Source organism: Anolis carolinensis, chromosome 2 (assembly GCF_035594765.1).
Source record: "Anolis carolinensis isolate JA03-04 chromosome 2, rAnoCar3.1.pri, whole genome shotgun sequence".
Lineage (NCBI taxonomy): Eukaryota > Metazoa > Chordata > Lepidosauria > Squamata > Dactyloidae > Anolis > Anolis carolinensis.
Window position 1 is genome coordinate 301284825 of NC_085842.1, and position 21541 is coordinate 301306365.

Sequence of the window (21541 nt, forward strand, 5' to 3'; positions counted from 1 at the left end):
TTACACTTAAAAATGTACCTGTTCTGACTTACATACAAATTTAATTTAAGAACAAACAAACCTCTAGAACTTGTTAGTAACTTGGGGAATGCCGATATACATACATATACATACATACACATATATATATACACACACACACACACACACACACATACTGTTGGTGGAACTGAAACTAGTGTACATCTTACCATTGAAGGTGTCTTAGAATTGAAGAAATGTAATATTTTCTAATGTCTTGTTTTCTATAGTCAGTCTAATGAGGTACAGGACTTTGAAATCTATACATGAAGGTGGTTTATACATAATAAACATTAAATGAAAAATTAACGGGGTGCTAAATAGTTGTCAGTGATCACACTATCAATTGTATCATTAAACAATATGAAATTATTTAGTATTTGGTTTTCTATATACAGTACATATATACATACTACTATGTATGTTTTCAATTTGGCATAAAATTATCAGATATCATTTTATCCAAAGGCTTAGTGGTGAGAAATTCAATTCAAATCAATGTACTGAACAGATTATTAAAAAGATTTCCCATTTTCCTGAACTGCTATTTATGTGTTCCTTTTTGTGTTTGCTAAAGCGAAGCTGAGCGTAGTGTTACCAACATTTTCTTTGCATCACTGGATTGCAAGCAGAGCTCATCATGCAGTTATTGCTCATAAAACAAAACAAAATAAAATAAAATGGAGCAGATGAGACAACTCTACTTTCATCATTGGGGAAAAAGTTCATTTGAATTCATCTTCTCATGTCAATAAATGTATATTCAGTGACTGGTTGAAATTAAAGATGTGTCTCACAATTTGGAAGAATAGTCATCCCTCCACATTTGCAGGTTTGCTTTTGTTGGTTTGATTATTAATGAATTTGATTAAAATGTTATGCCTAGGAATCTTTCCCCCTATGCAGCCTCTCCTGGAGGGCTCAACATAATACATTACGCATTACAAATTACTTCGAGGAAGTAGTTTTTTGGGGAAAATAATGATAGAATAACCCTAAGTGAAGCCACTCTTGCTAGCATAGAAGTCAATGCTGAGGGTCCTCCTGGATTCAGCGTTGAGTCTTGATGCACATGTGTCGGCGGTGGCCGGGAGGGCCTTTGCACAACTAGAACTTGTGCGCCAGCTGCAACCTTACCTCGTGAAGTCTGATCTAGAAGTAACTAAGTCTGGTCCATGCCTTAGTTACCTCTAGATTGGACTATTGCAATGCACTCTACATGGGGCTACCCTTGAAGACGGCCCGGAAACTTCAATTGGTCCAGCAATCGTCAGCCAGACTACTAACCGGAGCGAATTACAGGGAATGGTTGACCCCCCGTTTAAGGAACTCCATTGGCTGCCATTCATTTTCCAGTCCCAATTCAAGGTGCAGGTTATCACCTACAAAGCTCTGAATGGTTTGGACCCTGCCTGCCTTCGTGATCGTATTTCCCCCTATGAACCTGCATGATCTCTTCAATCTTCGGGGGAGGCCCTCCTCTCAATTACTTTTTTGGATACAATTTATTCCGCCCCTTCAGTTGAAAATAACTTCATTGTTTATCCCACCCCATGCCTTTCACTAAATGCAGCACTTCATCTATCTACTTCACCCATTGAGTTTATAATTTTCACTCCTCGCACATCGGCCCAGTTCGCTCTTGTTTTAATTCCTGTTTTGTTTTTATACTATGTTTTATTATGTTATTTTTACTATTTTACTGTTTTACCATGTTACTGTGTATATTGTCTTTTTTTACTTTATTGCATCTCTACCATTGATAATGTGTGTCATGTACCTATTTTATTGGGTTTTGTTGTAATTGCTTGGACTTCGCCCCATGTTAGCTGCCCCGAGTCCCTTCAGGGATATGGAGGCAGGGTACAAAAATAAAGTTTGTTGTTGTTGTTGTTAAAGCTGTCATGTAACAATTAGTCCCTTTGGGTGAGAAGGGCGGGATATAAATGTTGGAAATTAATTAATTAATTAATTAATTAATAATTTCATTAGAATGTAAATATTTTGAGTGGGAAAGTAACACCATCATCACAAGAACAACAACATTGGATGAGGTTGGCAATTTGTTGTACTTGCAATGATCTAAAACAGGGGTCCCCAAACTAAGGCCCGGGGGCCACATGCGGCCCATCGAAGCCATTTATCTGGCCCCCACGGTGGCGGCTCCCTCCTCTTCTGTTGAGGAAGGCGCGTGTGTACCTTCCAAAGCTTTGCTTGTTTATAACAGCACTTTAATTATTATTTATTTAATAATTAATTATTAAGGGGTGCTTTGCTAGTGCTTTTTGTGCACAAAGGCAGAAGGGAGTTGGACTAAATGGGCTAAGGGGTTGCTTCCAACCCTCTTTATTATTATTATTATTATTATTATTGACATAAAGACACAGTATAACACAGCAAAAAAGATAGATATGCTGGATTTCATATCACAAAATCACAAGCCGAACACTTCCCAAGCGTTTAGGACTGTGTAATATTATTATTATTATTATTATTATTATTATTATTATTATTATTATTAACAATATTGAAGCTGGGAGGCCATCTGTCAGGGGTGCTTTGCTTGTGCTTTTGGAGCACAAAGGCAGAAAGGCGTTGGATTAAATGGCCCAAGGGGTCTCTTCCAACCTTCTTTATTATTTTTATTATGATAATGGTGATGATATGATGATGATGATGATGATTATTAACATTCAGGCTGTATTTGTTCCCGTTTTGTTTGTTTACTTCAAAATAAGGTATGTGCAATGTGCATAAGAATTTGTTCACAGTTTTTGTAAAACTATTGTCTGGCCCTCCAACGGCCTGCGGGTCCATGAACTGGCCCCCTATATAAAAAGTTTGGGGACCCCTGATCTAAAACAGTATTTCAAAAGCAATCCATTAGTTGTTACAAAGCAGCAAAACTCAGAATACATAAGCAATGAGTAAGGAGTAACAAACTACAGTACAGTAGAGTCTCGCTTATCCAAGCCTCGCTTATCCAAGCCTATGGATTATCCAAGCCATTTTTGTAGTCAATGTTTTCAATGTATCATGATACTTTGGTGCTAAATTTGTAAATACAGTAATTACAACATAACATTACTGCATATTGAACTACTTTTTCTGTCAAATTTGTTGTATAACATGATGTTTTGGTGCTTAATTTGTAAAATCATAACCTAATTTGATGTTTAATAGGCTTTTCCTTAATCCCTCCTTATTATCCAAGATATTCGCTTATCCAAGCTTCTGATGGCCTGTTTAGCTTGGATAAGTGAGACTCTACTGTACTTTAAAAACATAATCCCAGTGAGTAACCTTTTGCAACATACTTTCCAACTTCTGGAGAATCTCAGTCTTGTATTTCCTAGCATCCCACCGATATCCTGATTACATTTCAGTATGGTATCTAAAAATTCCCAGTTTCTCATAAAAATGCGTCTTTTGTGCATCCTCCCAAGATGTATACATTGTACATGCATTTTGGAATGCACACATTTCTTCTATGGCCAAAGTGTTTTGTTAGCATTTTTCAAATGTAAAAATTTACTTCTCCATGATTTTATGTGATTTTTCTTGCTCTGAAACAAATCTCAGAAATACTGTATACTGATTTCTCAGGAGATTCTGTCCTCAGTTTGAGGGGATATAAAATAGATATTTCTCAAGAGAGACACAAACCTAGCAGACATCTTTATCTTTCTTAATTGAAATATCAATGTAATGTTCCATTACCCATTACCCTCCACTGACCCTAAGTCCAGGTTTTACGTGATACAGATTTCAACAAAGGGAAGCAAGTGTTCCTTTCTGGTTGTGCCTACATAATTACATTTCGAAAGGACCTGTGTGTTCTGATTAACCCCTCTTACATCTCCAGGAAATAATGGGATGGCATCCAAAGCCTGAGGTCAATCTGAACATTACTCTTACAAATGCGTTATGAGAACCAAGAAAGTACATGCAATATTTTGAGCAAGCTGAGAGATCTGTAGATCTCTTCTGGTACATCAACATGGTAGAATTTGTGCGTTTTGATACCACTTTAAGTGCCATGGCTAAATGCTATGGAATAATGGAAACTGTCGTTTGGGAGGCACCAATCCACTGCTAGAAAACCCCTGCGCGATGACCATTTGGCTTCTGTTTAAAAGTCTCCATTGAAGGAGAGGCTACCACCATTTTACAAGGTCTTTAGCCATCTCTGTCAAAGTCTGTTGGTACCTCACCAAACTACAAAGTCAGTTAGTTTCTGACTTATGGCATCCTTGGGGAAACATTTTATAGAGATATTGTGTGTTTTTCGGGCTGTATGGCCATGTTCTAGAAGTATTCTCTCTTGACGTTTTGCCCACATCTATAGGAGGTTGTGAGGTATATGGGAAAACTAAGAAAGGAAGATTTTTATAAACCTTCCTTTCGTAGTTTTCCCATATACAGTAGAGTCTCACTTATCCAACATAAACGGGCCGGCAGAATGTTGGATAAGCGAAAATGTTGGATAATAAGGAGACATTAAGGAAAAGCCTATTAAACATCAAATTAGGTTATGATTTTACAAATGAAGCACCAAAACATCATGTTAGACAACAAATTTGGCAGAAAAAGTAGTTCAATACGCAGTAATGCTATGTGGTAATTACTGTATTTATGAATTCAGCACCAAAATATCATGATCTATTGAAAACATTGACTACAAAAATGCATTGGATAATCCAGAACATTGGATAAGTGAGTGTTGGATAAGTGAGACTCTACTGTACCTCCTCTGAGGATGCCTCCCATAGATGTGGATGAAATGTCAAGAGAGAATACTTCTGGAACATGGCCATACAGCCCAAAAAAACACACAACAACCCTGTGATTCCAACCATGAAAGCCTTTGACAACACATTTTATAGACATGTTTTGTAAGGATTTGTGCACAAGTACTTTGTCACTGACTTCTTCTGAACCTTGAAGATTGACTTTCCCACAAGGATGTCCATGATTGAGCAGGTTTTTATAACCCAGAGTCCTAGGCCCCTTCTAAACTGTTCTAATATCCCTGGATCTGATCCCAGATTATCTGCTTATCCCAGATTAGATGGCACTTCAAAGCAGATAACTTGGGATCAAATCCTGGGATATAGGGCAGTGTAGAAGGGGCCCTAGGCCAGCACTGACACACTGACACCATGCTTACTCTCCATGCTAGCTGTCACTCATTGTAAAACTTCAAAGATTCCAGAAATAGCAATTGTGATGTATACATACCAACTAGAGATTTCTTGTTTCGTTCTGTAACTTCCTAAGCATTACTCCCAATACTCGAGGCCCTCACAATAGGACCCGAGTAATATTTAGCACTAGGACAAACAAACAGGCTAAGATTCTGCACCAAGGATACAGTGTGTAAACTTGTGCTCACAGTGCTAAGCCGAAGTGGCACGAAATGCCGCTTCAGTAATGAATTGCCCAACCCAATGCACAATGTGCATCAGGGTAAAATGTAGACTAATATAACATGTGTAACTGCTTTCACAGCCCTATGCAAAGTACAAAAGTTCCACATTGGAGAAACATTTCCCCTATGGATTGACGGATTCCATAGAAGAATGTATGTCCATGTAAGACGATTGCAGAGCTCCTGAAATCAATAGTTACTCAAAGTCATCTCCAATCTTAAAAGGAACAGAATGTTCTTTTGTAAGAACAGACTAGCGGGGAATAAAGTAAAAAAAAAAATCTCTGCTGTTTTACATTAGCGGAGCTGGAAATTAATTTTGCATGCTTTCTTTTTTTCATTTTTAAAGACAATGGAAATCAAACGTATGGTTGAAGTAATGGAAAACCACAGAAAAGAGTCCATTGTCATGTTGTGGACAATCACCTTCCTAGGTTGTAGAATCCTTCTCTTTAATGGCTAAACAAGATGTTTTATGAAACCACCTTCTGCATTACACTGAAAATGTTGACTCCCTTGACATTAATCTGGTGCTTTGTCCCCTTTCTCCCCGATAACCAGTATGTGCCAACCAGCACTCTGTTTCTTCCAGCCTCTAAATCCACATCTTCTAATGATCCTTTTGAATAACACTTAATTAGGTATCAGCTCTTGTTATACTTTCATCCCATTTTTGACTCCCTTTTTCCTTGCAGAACCACTGTGGTGTAGTGATTTGAGCATTGAAATATATTCTTGGGCAAGTCACACTCCTTCAGCCTCCGATGAAGGGAAACGCAAACCACTTTCTAAGAAATCTTTCTAAGAAACTCCATAATAGTTTTGCCTTGAGGTTGCTGTAAGTCAAAAATGACACCACAACGCGGTATATAAACTTAGATTATAAATTTTTTAGGGCAGGTGCATGTATTTTGTTTATGTTAACCACTAAATTATCATGTCGACTTGTGACACAATACTCTCCAGATTGTAAGGAGGAGCTCACTGAATATGAATAGTGTTCAGGGTCATTGCCTTCATTGTAAATTGGCTTTGCAACATTTCCAAATCTGAAAAGTCGTGTATGGCTTGTGCATGTAACCCTAAAGCATAATGATGATAGGACCCAAGTCATGCAGAAAGCTTTGTGACACATTAGGATTTCCCAGGTTTTCCTAGTAGGATAAAGTCCCCCTGAATTCTCTAGGGCTCACCGCTGTCTAGACAGGCATAGAGCTGTACTGCTAATGCAGGACGTGTTCTGTTTTCCAAATTCTGTTGTTTGTTGGTGGTTTCTGCTGAATATTAATATACAACAGAATCTTATAAATCCGAGCATCATAATGGGAATGTGACTCTCTCAGTGACATTTTAATTTTAGCTTTCCTTTCGGCATTTTCAAATTGCTGGTGTATATCTTAGGCTGACATTTTATATGGTTACTTTGTGCCAAGATAAAAAAAAATTCTTGGAAAGTTTTAACAACATTTGTTTAGTCCTTGGGAGCTATTAAAACATGTAGAAATCATGGTGTTTAGCTGGTGTGTAGCTGTTTAAGTACTGCCAAAGTGCTTCTTCTTACTTTAATGTAGGCAAAGCATGAATAAAACCTAGTGTGTGATAACTCACAATTTGAAAACTGGTTTGCATGTGGATTTTGCTCAGGGCCTTCTTCCACATCTAGTCTTTATGTGTATAGTTATGGATCTGTTCAAAATATTTTATTACTATTATTTTCCCTACTATTTTTTCCCTTTTCCTGTTGTTAAAAAGAAGTGTGTTCAGCTTGAAATGTGAAGAGCTGTAGGAAGGGGAAAGGAACAAACATTTCTCAGCTGTAATTAATGATTTGCATTTATTACATCCAGTCCTCCTGAATCTTCTTTTTACAGCAGTTCATACTACTCTTGATACACAGATGTACTGAGTGAGGCATGGAGTAAATTCATCCCAGTCCAGAATAGAGTGACCGCTCGTGTTTGTAGGCAGCACTTTGTTCCCCCTGTTCAATGGAAATATTTTATTTGAATCTATGGTACAAAAATAGGTACTCTAAATCTAACAAAGATGTAATGCAGGTCTACCCTACTAGCGGTTAATTCAGGTGGTAATGAACGGACATGACACACTCCTCCTTTCCACTGTAGAATAGCCCATGGTGGAAATGCCTTTGGACAGGCCCATATTGCCTGACTCTTGAGAGTAGGGCACTATGGCAATAGTAAGATAGAAAATTGTGTATGCCATAATACAGACAGTTTTCTTGACCACATCATCCACAGTGCCTTGGCTCCAGGGCCCCTTTGTACCAGGCATTGTTGAATAGGTATCTTTGAAATGGTTGAGCAAAGTGGGTGACTGCTATGACCATTCTTTGGACCCATTGGACTATGGGCAGCAATCCTGATATTGGCTTCTTTGTTGCTGTTGCTGCTTCCTTCTTTTTCTCCTTTTTCCCTTGATTCTCTGATAGCAAGAATATTATTTCATTTGCTGGTGCAGTATGGTTGGCTTGCTATGTGGCTGTGTTTATGGGCATGTGATGCTACTAGGAAGTTGGAATGAGATGCCCAAAATGGAAAGTAAATAAATACTGGTCTCTAAATATGAAAAAAAATGATACTTGGACCTTGATTATGCTAGACCCTGCTTAGGACAGATAATGTGTGAAGTTCAAAAACCTGCAGAATCTCCTTGGCAAGCAAAATAAAATATTCAGTGTAGTACGTGTAATAATTTCTATGTTGCGTTATGTTCTCTTAAAAACTACAGTATTATCTGTCTCCTATTTTGATCACAATAGCTGTCTATTTTAAAGGATGTGCTTCTCTAACTGTCTGATTGTGTCATTTTAACCTTGACAGTTTAACCTTGGATGATTAATTACTTTTCTCACATTTAGAACTCAGCCTGCCAACACCTCTGCTGCTTGGTTGCAGAGCCTTTATTTTTAATCTCTCCTAAAAGGGGATGTCTGGCATCCTCATCTGAACTCCTTCCTCGTACTATACATCCTGAATGTCTCCTTAGAACTACAATGGGGAAAATGTAGAATCCTGGAATTTGTTATTTGGTGAAGGACTATCACTCTTTGGCAGGGAAGGCTAAATATATTGTAAAACTACAACTCTTAGCATTGAGCCATGGCAGGTAAAGTGGTGGCAAACTGCATGAATTCTGCAGTATAGATGCACCTCTCTGTGGCCTCTTTCACACCACTGAATAAAATCCCACATTATCTACTTTGAACTGGGATATATGGCAGTGTGGACTCAGATATTACAGTTCAAAGCAGATATTGTGGGTTATTCTGCCTTGATATTCTGGGTTATATAGCTGTGTGAAAGGGCCCTGACCCCTCAACAACAGCTGGATTGACTTGGAAGACTCTGCCAGTAACAATGCTACCATCAGTATTGGCTCTTACAACACTGGAGAATGTAACTGTATCATTGTAGAAGAATAGTACGAAAGTACCGTATTTTGAGAGATACAAATTAGTACATTGCTTTGGGACCACATTTTGGGAGAAAGGTGGTATAATAATAGTTATAATAATTGATTTGAAAGTCAGTTTTTGGGGGTGGTTTGGGGCTGGAATCCAGAAAAGTAGAGAATTCTGAGAGGATGGAGCCACGAGTGAGCTCATGACAAGTGACATGAACCAGAAACTGAATTGTTTGCTTTCTGTGCATTTCCATTGTTTGTTGTCGAGGCTGATTTATGTGAAATGAGAGGTGGACAAGCTCCTTCTTCAATCATGTCAGATTGGCTTGACACAAGAGCTGTGTTATTTCCCCAGACTCAGATAGAATCTGACTTATTTGTTTGAGTCCCTTCAACATCCAGAAAAGAAGACCTCTGTGGTGTCACAGTACAGAGAAGGTGACTTTCTTTCTTTCCTCTTTTTTCTTTTGCCCCTGGCTTGTTTCTGCTCATTCTTGCTCTCTTGGTATTGGTAGTGGGACAAAAAACAAATAATAGTTCTCTTGGAAACATCAAAGATAGTCAAATTGCCTTCAGAATAGTCTTCAACCTCTTTCCTGCCACAAGAAATTCATTTTCCTAAACGAGAAATTGACTTTTTATTATGTATGTTTTTATTTTTGGCATTAATTGTGTACCCACAGAGGGTTTTAGGACAGAAAAATCCCCTTGTAGCATCGCAGAATTGCATAATGTTGTGTGAAAATGTGCCAGATCCCACCTGATCTTTGAAGCTACACAGGGTCATCCCTAGTTAGATTTTGCATGGGAAGTTACCAGTGAATACCAGATGCTGTAGGCTATGTTCCAGAGGAAGAAAGTGTCCCTCTCCAGTATTCCTTATCAAAGAAAATACTATGAAATTTATGGGCTCATCATAGGTTGACAGGTGACTTGAAGGCACACGCATACTATATTGTGCAGTGTAAATATACTCATTATCTCTGCACTGTCTGGTTGTTCAGCTATTTTCAGTACTTTGAAAATCAATGGTATGTGTGTGGTTAGTAGAAAGCCTGTTGATAAACTATAGACCTAACAATATGAAAAACCATTTTTCCCACAGCAATAAAATACATATCTGTGGGACTGATAGCAGCAGTTCCATTTATCTGTGTCTGACCAATATGTTGTCTCCAGCCATTTCTGGGGTTGCCCAGTGTGACTTTATGGTATACGTCGACTGGAATTTGTTCATTCTGTAGGATTTACTAATATCCATAATTTTCTCTAATTGCATTAAGTCTGGGAATGTATCCTTGCAGATACAGAGTTTGCACTGTATTCTATTTGGTCCAACCAAAAATAGCTCAGGTATATGGACACTGGAATTGTGGATTTGTAGCAGAAGAGATTCAGAACATTAGAATGCACCATGTTAACTCCTACAAACAAACAAATGTTTACAAGAGGTACAGTCTCTTACTGTCTTCTGTTTCCATCCAAGGGGAAAAAAACAAAACAAATATAAATCTCGTCTCTTCTCCTCAGTACATTTTCACTCTTATTGACAGGTTCTGTGGAGGAAAAAGCATTTTTGCCATCTGGAGTGGTTCTTATAACTCCCCCTACCTCATTTATTTTCTATTTATTGTTAAACCTTGTCTGGGAAAACAACTCCTGCTTTCTTTGCAACTGAAAGATTGTCTAAGTGTACATAGCAGTCATTCTGAAACAAGTACATGAGAGAGGTTTCTGTATAGTTGTGTATTATTCCAGAAAGAACTTCAATTACTGGAGTGTTCCTTAAGGTTCAGGCCCAGCGTATAAGCCAGTTTATATGGATTTCCTGACCTTTCTAGATGAGAACAAACAAGCAGTGCATTTACAATATGCTTTTGTTCAAACTTTGCCAAAAAATCTCCAGGTATCCATCTCTTGCTATACTGTGCCAGAGGCTGGACTTTTTCCTGGAGTGCACAGTGGTGATGAGGGAAGGCAGACAAAATCTTCTGGCTTTGAGGAGCCATTTCTTCAAAGCCTGATTTCTTCTACGGCCCCTGCTGCCACCACCGTCAAAGCTGTATTTAATCTTCATCAACAGGAATCCTGCTATAATTTGCTCCCAATAGTTGCACAGGCATCAACATCACTTCTGTAAGTCCTCTTGATGGCCAAATCAAAGGCACAAAAACTTCCATCAAGTGGATAATACGGTATTGAGTAATATTAAAGGCTACAGTAGTCTATGAAACAGGAGATGCAAGTCCATGTCAGGCTTAACCATAGCCAGTACTTGTAATATAAGATTTATTTTCATTATATTTTCTATATTTCTATATTTTTTATGATCATTTAATATTTTAAGAACAACACAAAGAAATGATGAATGAGTTGCAAACTTGGGATGTAGAACTTTAGTAAAGGTAAAGATTTCCCCTTGACATTAAATCTAGTCGAGTCTGATTCTGGGGGTTGGTGCTCATCTCCATTTCTAAGCCAAAGAGCTGGCATTGTCTGTAGACACCTTCAAGGTAATGTGGCCGGCATGACTACATGGAGCACTGTTACCTTCCTGCCGAAGTGGCACCTATTGATCTACTTACCTTTGCATGTTTTCGAAGTGCTAGGCTGGCAGTAGCTGGGGCTAATGATGGATGCTCACACCACCATGTGAATTCGAACCACCAACCTTTCAGTCAGAAAGTTCAGCAGCACAGTGGTTTAATCCACTGCACCACTGCGGCTCCTAGAACTTTAGTAAATCCTGACCCATGAGCGGATATTAAGATGGAATCCTAACCTTAGTTATTTTGCCTGTTACTCAAGGTGAAATGATGAGGATTACAATCTGGTGCATTGTTATTGTTATGTATCTTTGAGTCCAACACATGAGGATCCTATCTTGGGGTTTTCTTGCACAGATTTGTACAGATTTAGTATTGCTCTCTTCAAAGGCTAAGTGAATGTGGCTTGCCCAGGGGCTGCATTTGTCTCACTCCGGAGGTTTTCTATAGTGAGAATACCAAGACTGTAGAACCCATGTCCACAGTTTCGCTTATCTATGCCTAGGCAGAAAAGGTATGTCTATGAATTTGCTAGATTTTCCAGAAGATTATGTGGTAGACGTCCCCTAGAAGTTGTCTTAAAGGATGTAACACATCCTCAGAGGGGATTCTACTATAGAAACCTCTGGGTCCTCAAAACACAACTCTGGCCAGAAACAAGGTAAATAAATGGTGTTCTGCCATATCTCTGGTTTCACATAACCATGATCTGGTTACATGCATATCTCCACACATCTTGTAGTAGTAGTAGCTGTTGTAGTAATAGGAGTAATAATAATAATAATAATAATAATAATAATAATAATAATAATAATAATAATAATGCAATCAAGGCCAAGATCGAAAAATCAGCTGATGACCCAAAGTGCAGACTGTGCAAGGAAACCGATGAAACCATTGATCATATCCTCAGCTGCTGTAAGAAAATTGCACAGACAGACTACAAACAGAGGCACAACTGTGTGGCCCAAATGATTCATTGGAACCTATGCCTCAAGTATCACCTCCCTGCAGTAAAGAACTGGTGGGATCACAAACCTGCAAAGGTTGTGGAAAATGAACACGCAAAGATACTGTGGGACTTCCGAATCCAGACTGACAAAGTTCTGGAACACAACACACCAGACATCACAGTTGTGGAAAAGAACAAGGTTTGGATCATTGATGTTGCCATCCCAGGTGACAGTCGCATTGAAGAAAAACAACAGGATAAACTCAGCCGCTATCAGGACCTCAAGATTGAACTTCAAAGACTCTGGCAGAAACCAGTGCAGGTGGTCCCGGTGGTGATGGGCACACTGGGTGCCGTGCCAAAAGATCTCAGCCGGCATTTGGAAACAATAGACATTGACAAAATTACGATCTGCCAACTGCAAAAGGCCACCTTACTGGGATCTGCACGCATCATCCGAAAATACATCACACAGTCCTAGACACTTGGGAAGTGTTCGACTTGTGATTTTGTGAAACGAAATCCAGCATATCTATCTTGTTTGCTGTGTCATACAATGTCGTTGTGTCAATAATAATAAAAATAAAAATAATACTTTATTTATCTTCTGCCCTATCTCCTTGAGGGGACTCAGGGCAGATTACAGAACACACATATTGCAAGCATTGAATTTTTTAATACAATTAACAAGGACAGACAATACACAGACAGAGGTAAAGGCATTTTCCATCTTATTTCTGGTCTCTCGGAGGCTGTGCTTGACTCCGGCCACTGGGGAGGAGGGTGCTGTTGCTCCATCTTCCATGCCAAGGAGCTTTGTCATCCTTAGATGTCCTCCTGATCAATTTCCTTGAGGCCACCTTTATTACCTCCCCGCTAAAAGTGGTCCCTATTTATCTACTCGCATTTCTGCTTTTGATCTGCTAGGTGGGCAGGGAGGTGGGGCTAATGGCAGGTGCTCACCCCGACCTGGCTTGAACTGCCAACCTTTCGATTGGCAGGATTTTTCTGCAGCTAGCGGTTTAGCCTGCTGTGCTAAGTCCTTGTTCCAGTTCCACCCTTCTCACATTTATCTGCTCAGGATAGCCTACCATTGTTTTATATTCAGAAAATCCTTTTGTGGTAGACTAACCTGAAAACCAACACTTGATGCAAGTTCACAAGGGAATGTCATGGCTGCTACAGGGAATGCTGTGGATGTAGCCTACCTGGATTTCAGTAAGGCTTTCGACAAAGTCCCCCACGACCTTCTGGCAAACAAACTAGTTAAATGTGGGCTAGACAAAACTACGGTTAGATGGATCTGTAATTGGCTAAGCGAACGAACCCAAAGGGTGCTCACCAATGCATCGTCTTCATCATGGAAAGAAGTCACGAGTGGAGTGCCGCAGGGCTCCGTCCTGGGCCTGGTTCTGTTCAACATCTTTATTAACAACTTAGACAAAGGGTTAGAAGGCACGATCATCAAGTTTGCAGACGACACCAAACTGGGAGGGATAGCTAACACTCCAGAAGACAGGAGCAGAATTCAAAACGATCTTGACAGACTAGAGAGATGGGCCGAAACTAACAAAATGAAGTTCAATAGGGGCAAATGCAAGATACTTCACTTCGGCAGAAAAAATGGAATTCAAAGATACAGAATGGGGGATGCCTGGCTTGACAGCAGGGTGTGCGAAAAAGACCTTGGAGTCCTCATGGACAACAAGTTGAACATGAGCCAACAATGTGATGCGGCAGCAAAAAAAGCCGATGGGATTTTGGCCTGCATCAATAGGAGTATAGTGTCTAGATCCAGGGAAGTCATGCTCCCCTTCTATTCTGCCTTGGTCAGACCACACCTGGAATACTGTGTCCAATTCTGGGCACTGCAATTGAAGGGAGATGTTGACAAGCTGGAAAGCGTCCAGAGGAGGGCGACTAAAATTATTAAGGGTCTGGAGAACAAGCCCTATGAGGAGCGGCTTAAAGAACTGGGCATGTTTAACCTGCAGAAGAGAAGGCTAAGAGGAGACATGATAGCCATGTACAAATATGTGAGAGGAAGTCATAGGGAGGAGGGAGCAAGCTTGTTTTCTGCTGCCCTGCAGACTAGGACACGGAACAATGGCTTCAAACTACAGGAAAAGAGATTCCACCTGAACATCAGGAAGAACTTCCTCACTGTGAGGGATGTTCGGCAGTGGAACTCTCTGCCCCGGGCTGTGGTGGAGGCTCCTTCTTTGGAGGCTTTTAAGCAGAGGCTGGATGGCCATCTGTCGGGGGTGCTTTGAATGCGATTTCCTGCTTCTTAGCAGGGGGTTGGACTGGATGGCCCATGAGGTCTCTTCCAACTCTACTATTCTATGATTCTATGATTCTATGAGTGCTGAATTTAATCCAATTCTCACCAGTTTTAGGCTAATTGTCTAAATTCTGTGCCATATTTGCTCTCATTCAATGCTGAATTACTGATTATTGTGTGCCTTTAAAATGCTGTAGGATGTATTTCAGAGAATGGAAGTGGTAAAAGTATCTCTGATTATTCTTTGCCTAAGAAAATACTATTAAATTTATGAGGTCATCATAAGTTGGCAGGTGACTTGGAGGAAAATACTAACACACACAGAGGAGCTATCTAGGGCAATAAAGCTGGACAGGGCTCAGCACCTTGGATAGCTTGCTTTAGATTTCCCATCAAAACCCAGAGTGGATTCATCGCTCAAACAGCATGGGAGCCTTCAGCTCCTCCTGATCCCCATTTTGTTTATTAAGCAGTTGAATCTTTCTTCCACCTAACCTTCAATGTGAGCATTCTGGCAAGATTGAAAATACTTTGTCAATTTCAGGCTAAGCTGCACTCAATATGTGACACTTTCGAACAGAGCCCTGCAGATTAGCCGAGATGTATAACAGCGACTGCTGTTGCTAGGCAGGCAAAAGCCCATTGAAGAGGTTTATTGCATTACCAAATTTGCTCTTGAAAACGAGATAGGGAGGAAGTGGAGCTATTCCAATCATTGAAATAATTCCCCTTTAATGTGATTTCCTGAAACGACATGTAGGTAGAATAAGAAATGGACTCTGTATTTCCATATCACCTGGGTCTTGTTAACTGAGCTCAGAATCTTGCTGGAAAGCAAGGCCTTATTTTGTGCCTGCGACAGTATGAAAAATAGAGCTCTCAGACTGAAAGATGATTTTTATGTGAATTGAGCTGTATCAGTAATATACCATGATAGCTCTTCAAGTCTCCTTTAACCATTATGGTTCCACCCATTGGAATTCTGCAAAACTTAGAATTCTTTGCTAGAGAGCTCCGATGCTGTATTTCAAGTGAGTGCATTTATGAGAATTGCCAGCAGCTTCTTCAACTTCAATTCCCAAGACTCAATTCACCATGACAGTTGTAGTGGTCCCAAACTGCTATCATTGTGCAGTGTGTCTGTAGCTCAAGAAATGAGAACAGATTGGCAGTTAACAAACCGTTAAGAACAAGAACAAAAAGGATAGTAAACTAAGGTGCTTAAGTACCCAGAGAGGTGGCTATTTGGCCTCCATTTAAAAGTCTCCATTGAAGGACAGCCTATGACCTCCTGAGATGATCTATCTCTCTATCAAATTGTTGATGCTGATGTTACTGTTGTTTATTAATTTACCATATGATCTCCATATCTGCAGTTTCATTTATCCACATCTAACACAATATGTCCTCTTTAAGCATTTTCTATGTTCTTCAGTATGGTTCTGTGGTAGTCTTGGGCAGGAAATACTTCATTTCAATAAGGTTCACTGTTTTATGTGGTTGTATGTATTCAAACAAAATCCAGGAATGTATCTCTTAACGTGGGGCCCCTGGTGGTGGCGCAGTGTGTTAAAGCGCTGAGCTGCTGAACTTGCGGACCGAAAGGTCCTAGGTTCAAATCCCGGGAGCACCCGCTGTTAGCCCCGGCTCCTGCTAACCTAGCAGTTTGAAAACATGCAAATGTGAGTAGATCAATAGGTACTGCTCCGGCGGGAAGGTAACAGCACTCCATGCAGTCATGCTGGCCACATGACCTTGGAGGTGTCTACGGACAATGCCGGCTCTTCGGCTTAGAAATGGAGATGAGCACCAACCCCCAGAGTCGGTCACGACTGGACTTAATGTCAGGGGGAAACCTTTACCTTTACCTATCTCTTAATGTATGTGGGAGTCATTGCATACCCCATCTTTCCCTCCAGTTCAAGAAAACTTATAAATTATTAAAATGTGCTGGAAGGAACAGATTTTTTTTTCTGTGTCAGGAGTGACGTGAGAAACTGCAAGTCACTTCTAGTGTGAAAGAATTGGCCATCTGCAAGGACATTGCCCAGGAGATGTCTGGATGTTTTGATGTTTTTACCACCCTTGTGGGAGGCTTCTCTCATGGAGCTGGAGCTGATAGAGGGAGCTCATCCGTGCTCTCCCCGGGTTGGATTCGAACCGGCAACCTTCAGGTCAGAAACCTAATATTCAAGTCAGCAGTCCTGCCAACACAAGGGTTTAACCTACTGCGCAAGTGGGGGCTCCAGGAATAGATTAAGGAGGCTGGATTTTGGGATAGAGAGAAGAACATTTCCTAAACACCTCAGAGCTTTAAAAGGTTCATATAGGGAGATAACATTCCTTTATGTGCCCTGGACCTTTATAGGACATAAGCTACAACTTGAATTGTGCAGAAACTGACTGGCAGCCAATGAAGTTGATCTAACTGGAGAGAAAACAGCTCTTATGTATCCAGAAATATCTTGCTAATACTGAGTAAGAATAAACTTCCTTGCAATTTGATACCATTGGTTTGGATCATATTCTCTGGAGCAGCAAGGAGAAAAACACTTTACCATTTATAGGACACTTCACTTCTTCATGTTGTACATGCTCAGCTCTTTCAACTTTTCCCCAGTGAGTTTGGTTTCCCCACCTTCTATCATTTTAGTCTGCTTCCTCTGAAAACATTCAGAGCTCTTGCTGACTTGCTTGTGTTAGAATTTCAACATTTCTCAATCAATGTTATTGGGAAAAAGACAAGTGGGAAGTCAACAGAGAGAGACACACACAAGAACTGGAAGGAGAATAGATATGGTACTTTACAATATTCTATTGTGCTAGTCTGTCTTTTGTCAAATCTTTCAGACTTCTTTTCAAGAGCCAACAGGATCTTGTTATAACTGATACCATTTTTCCCCCTGGGAAACACGCAAGTTTTGGAAAAGAAATGCATTTGTTTCTAAAACGTATACCCTAAACTTGAGGTGGCAGGTGCCAAGAGGCAGCAATAGAAACCTTCCAGCTATTTTTTTCTAAATAGCCCAGCTGTTTTCTCTCTGCTGGAGGACAATTATATATGCTAAGCAACTTGTCTTGATGTGTCAGATGCAGTGGAGAACGTTGTTTTATCTTCAGTGTTGAAATACGATTCATTTGCCAGTCTAGTTAGCTTCTATGTGTAAAATGGGGAGGGTTGAGTTCTCTCTGTCCTTTGCATCACACAGAAGCCAAATTAAAACACACTTTCAAATTACAGTGTCCCCCTTTGAAGTCTGGAGTTTAGACCTGCAGCGGACATCAATTTTTAGAAATACTCAAGTCCCATTATATACAATAGCATAGTAACATAGTGTCCCTTGTAAGATCAAGGTCCGCTTTCTAGAATTTTGTTTAAATATTTTCAAAGCGTGGATAGTTAAATCCATGGTCACAGAATCAAAGGATACAGAGGGCTGATTGTCCATTACAAGCAGTCTGAAGCAATCTGGTAGTGACTTATACAAATGTACATCAACCTTACCCTTATGTTTGTTTTCTTTGGAGGCCATTGCAGGTTAAGATTTAGCATTCCTTAAACACCGATGGCGAAGTGTGTTAAAGCACTGAGCTGCTGAAATTGCAGACCGAAAAGTCCCAGGCTCAAACCCCGGGAGCAGCGTGAGTGCCCGCTGTTAGCTCAAGCTCCTGCCAACCTAGCAGTTTGCAAACATGCAAATGTGAGTAGATCAATAGGCACCGCTTCGGCGGGAAGGTAACGGCACTCCATGCAGTCATGCCGGCCACATGACCTTGGAGGTGTCTACGGACAATGCTGGCTCTTAGGCTTAGAAATGGAGATGAGCACCAACCCCCAGAGTCAGACATGACTGGACTTAACATCAGGGGAAAACCTTTACCTTTACTAAACACCTTGTTGTTGTTGTTGTTGTTGTTGTTGTTGTTGTTGTTGTTGTTGTTGTTGTTATTCATTTCCATCCTGCTTTTCTCTCATGAGTGGGACTCAAAGCAGTGTACAGAGTTTAAAAACACCAATAGATATACATAGACACACAAATACACAATCAGCTAAAATATCATATACTAATTTAAAATTAACCAAATTTAAACACATCATATAAACGATTAATACTTACAACAGGTATCATTAAAAGTTTCCCTAACCTCATGCCACTGAGGTTATTTGTAAAAATAAAATTATGCAGCTCCTAAGCCATCCACTTTCAAGGTCATATTGCAGTTGCCGGGGCCAACAAAGCATTCAGTGGTGAATATTACCAGTGATTATCTGGAAGTACCTATTGTCATTCATCTGGGAAGGCCTGGCTCCACATAAATGTTTTAATTTGTGATCAAAAAGCCAATAAGGAGGGGGCTGATTGTACTTCTCTAGGAAAGGAGTTCCAGAGCCACCACCAAAAAGACCCTCTCTCTCATTCCCACCAAATGTGCCTTCGATGATGGTGGGACCGAGAGAAGGCCCTCTCTTGATGATCTCAGGGCTCGAGTGGGTTGGTAGGAGAAGATACGGTCCCTCAAGTAGGCTGGGCCTGACCCATTTAGGGCTTTGTAGGCTAAAGGCAGCACCCTGAATTGTGCCCAAAAACAAACTGGAAGCCAGTGTAGTTGCTTCAGGAGCAGAATGGTTCTTTCCCTATATTCTGCTCCTGTGAGCAGTCTTTCGGGAAAGGAGGAGAATCTCATCTGCATGACAAGGTGAAATCATTAGTACAGAAAAACTTTTAATGTCTCTCAACAAATGTCTTCATCTGAAGCAGCTGCAAATGTCAAGAAACAAGAAAAAAGGAATAAAATCAGTGGAAGAACAATTTCACAGTTTTGTTTTCATTGTAAAATCTCAACTAACACAATCATAAGCAAACTGTCAAGCACACCAAATGGATATGACCTGAAAATAATAGTAAGAAACGCATAATTACTTTAAGACTAATGTCAAGATGACATGTGGAATCTTTTTTTAAAGGGGGATATTAGCAACAGAATGAGTAATTATCAAGCAGTCTTCTCCAATTTGGACATAATCTCTCTCCTTCTAATATCATCTGTCTGAGAGAGTGTGGATTACTTTTAAATGCACCAGCTGCTTTTAAAACAGTTTAGCCTCCACTTTGAAACCATATTCAGATGTTTTTTCACCCTCATGTATACAAAACCATGCGGAAGGGAGGGGAATGGACCTTGATGGTCCCATTTCAAGTGTTGCTGCCATGTTTCCAGGGCCACTATGCAGAGCAGAAAAGGAAAAACTAACAATGGCTGTCCTTCCACTTTCATGAGGGTTAGTGGTGCAGAGCCCACATGAAAGTGGAAAAATCACCAATAAAAACACTTTTTAACTTGACAATACTTTTCCAGGCATCTCTGGTCCTCCATGATGAATATGGGTACCATATGAGAGAAACTGACCATAGATCTGCCTTGGAAGACCTAGAGATTCCTCGAGGAGATCATACTATTCAAATTCATGAATAATCAAAACTGAAAAAGATAAACCCACAAACACTGAAGGCTGAATGCACGAATGCTTTCTTAAAATCCCTGTGCCGATTTCCCTTTTTGATCCAGAGAGGTTGGAGGTGAAGCTTGCCTTTGAGGGCTCAAATGTGCAATTCCTTGAATTACAGTGCTAAACCCATGGCCGATAAAGTGGTATCATACTGCTATACCTGTGTAACATACATGTTACCTGTGGGACCTCCATTGACTGGTAACTGGGCTGTGAGATTAGAGTGAGTTGTGAAAATGATTCAACAAAATTGATTAGGGTACAAGAAGACAGATACAGACACTACTGTGGCTTACAATCCAATCTTTTCTTTGTTTGGCAGTTAGCTGGATCATGGCATAGGTTGCAATGGAGTGGAGAGAGTCAGTGTGCCGGCCTAGGACTTTTAGACAACAAGGTTGAATTTCCCAACTCAGCTACAAAAACTCCCTGGGTGACTTTGTGCAAGTCACACTTTCTATATGGCAAACTTCCTCTGAATAAATCTTGCCCAAAAAAATCCCATCATAGGGTTGTCATTTAGTCACAGTCAACTTAAATGCACCCTTTTGCTAATGTAGACTGCTTGCTGTGAATAAAAGCTTTCCTTTAAAGATTTCCTTTTTTTCACATTCTCTTCATGTGCCTTTGCTTGGTGTGGACACATATTCTTGGAGGATTCTACTTTCTCATGAGGAAAGGTTTCTGCAGAGTCAGAGGTGGAGGAGAACAATGTAAGTCCTGCATCAACTTGTAGGAATTGGCACAAAAGTGTTGGGAATACAAAAGTAATGCCTTGAGTCATATTATTTAAATGAGTGAGTGGTGGGAGCTAGATGATCTCAAGGGATCCCCCTTCTACTCTAAAGCAGGAGTTGGGATCCTTACCAAACCCCAACCCAATCATTCTATTACATGAATTTCTTATGGAGGTATTTAGTCTTCTTGGGCATCTTTTCTCTCATCTGGAAAGATATATTCTAACTGACAGATTGAACCTGGAGGTTTGCCATCAATACTGTGAACTTTTATTTGACGAGGTGATGGACTTGTTAAACATTTATGCAATGCATAATTGTGCAATTATGTAGTTTAGGAAAGTTCTGGATCATGCCCCAAGTTCTTTTTCTGCTGGCCCTTTGTAGAAAAGACAGTGGGAGGCGAACAATGCTGTGAATTGTTCAACATGGAACAACAATTCCTTCCCAAGCAGCATTTTCAAGGGTTTTGTCAGAAGCAATATCTTCCTCCACCCCCACCCCCAGGCAAGATTTGTGCCAAATGGTTTCTGGATCCGTGCCATGTTCTTTGTGACCTTGATGGTTGCCTTTACACAACAGAAAGATGAGAAACGTATGTTCAGGAGAAGCTTGACTAATAAGATTTATCTAGC

General features: G+C 40.1%; 2 protein-coding genes across 3 annotated transcripts in view; both read left to right on the top strand.

Moving 5' to 3' along the window:
- LOC100566857 (complement component C6) overlaps positions 1-21541 on the top strand; it is a 147809-nt gene that overhangs the window by 13562 nt on the left and 112706 nt on the right. The window lies entirely within an intron of this gene.
- The window catches only part of plcxd3 (phosphatidylinositol specific phospholipase C X domain containing 3), an 86843-nt gene that overhangs the window by 13561 nt on the left and 51741 nt on the right, over positions 1-21541 (top strand). Inside the window, exon 1 of one of the 2 annotated variants that reach the window (XM_062972452.1) lies at positions 20597-20882. The exons of the other annotated variant lie outside the window; for it this stretch is intronic. Within the exon in view, the coding sequence (XP_062828522.1) occupies positions 20789-20882 (94 nt within the window). The 5' untranslated portion in view covers positions 20597-20788. Of the gene's footprint in view, positions 1-20596; positions 20883-21541 lie in introns of those variants that run through there. 2 annotated transcript variants of the gene reach the window in all.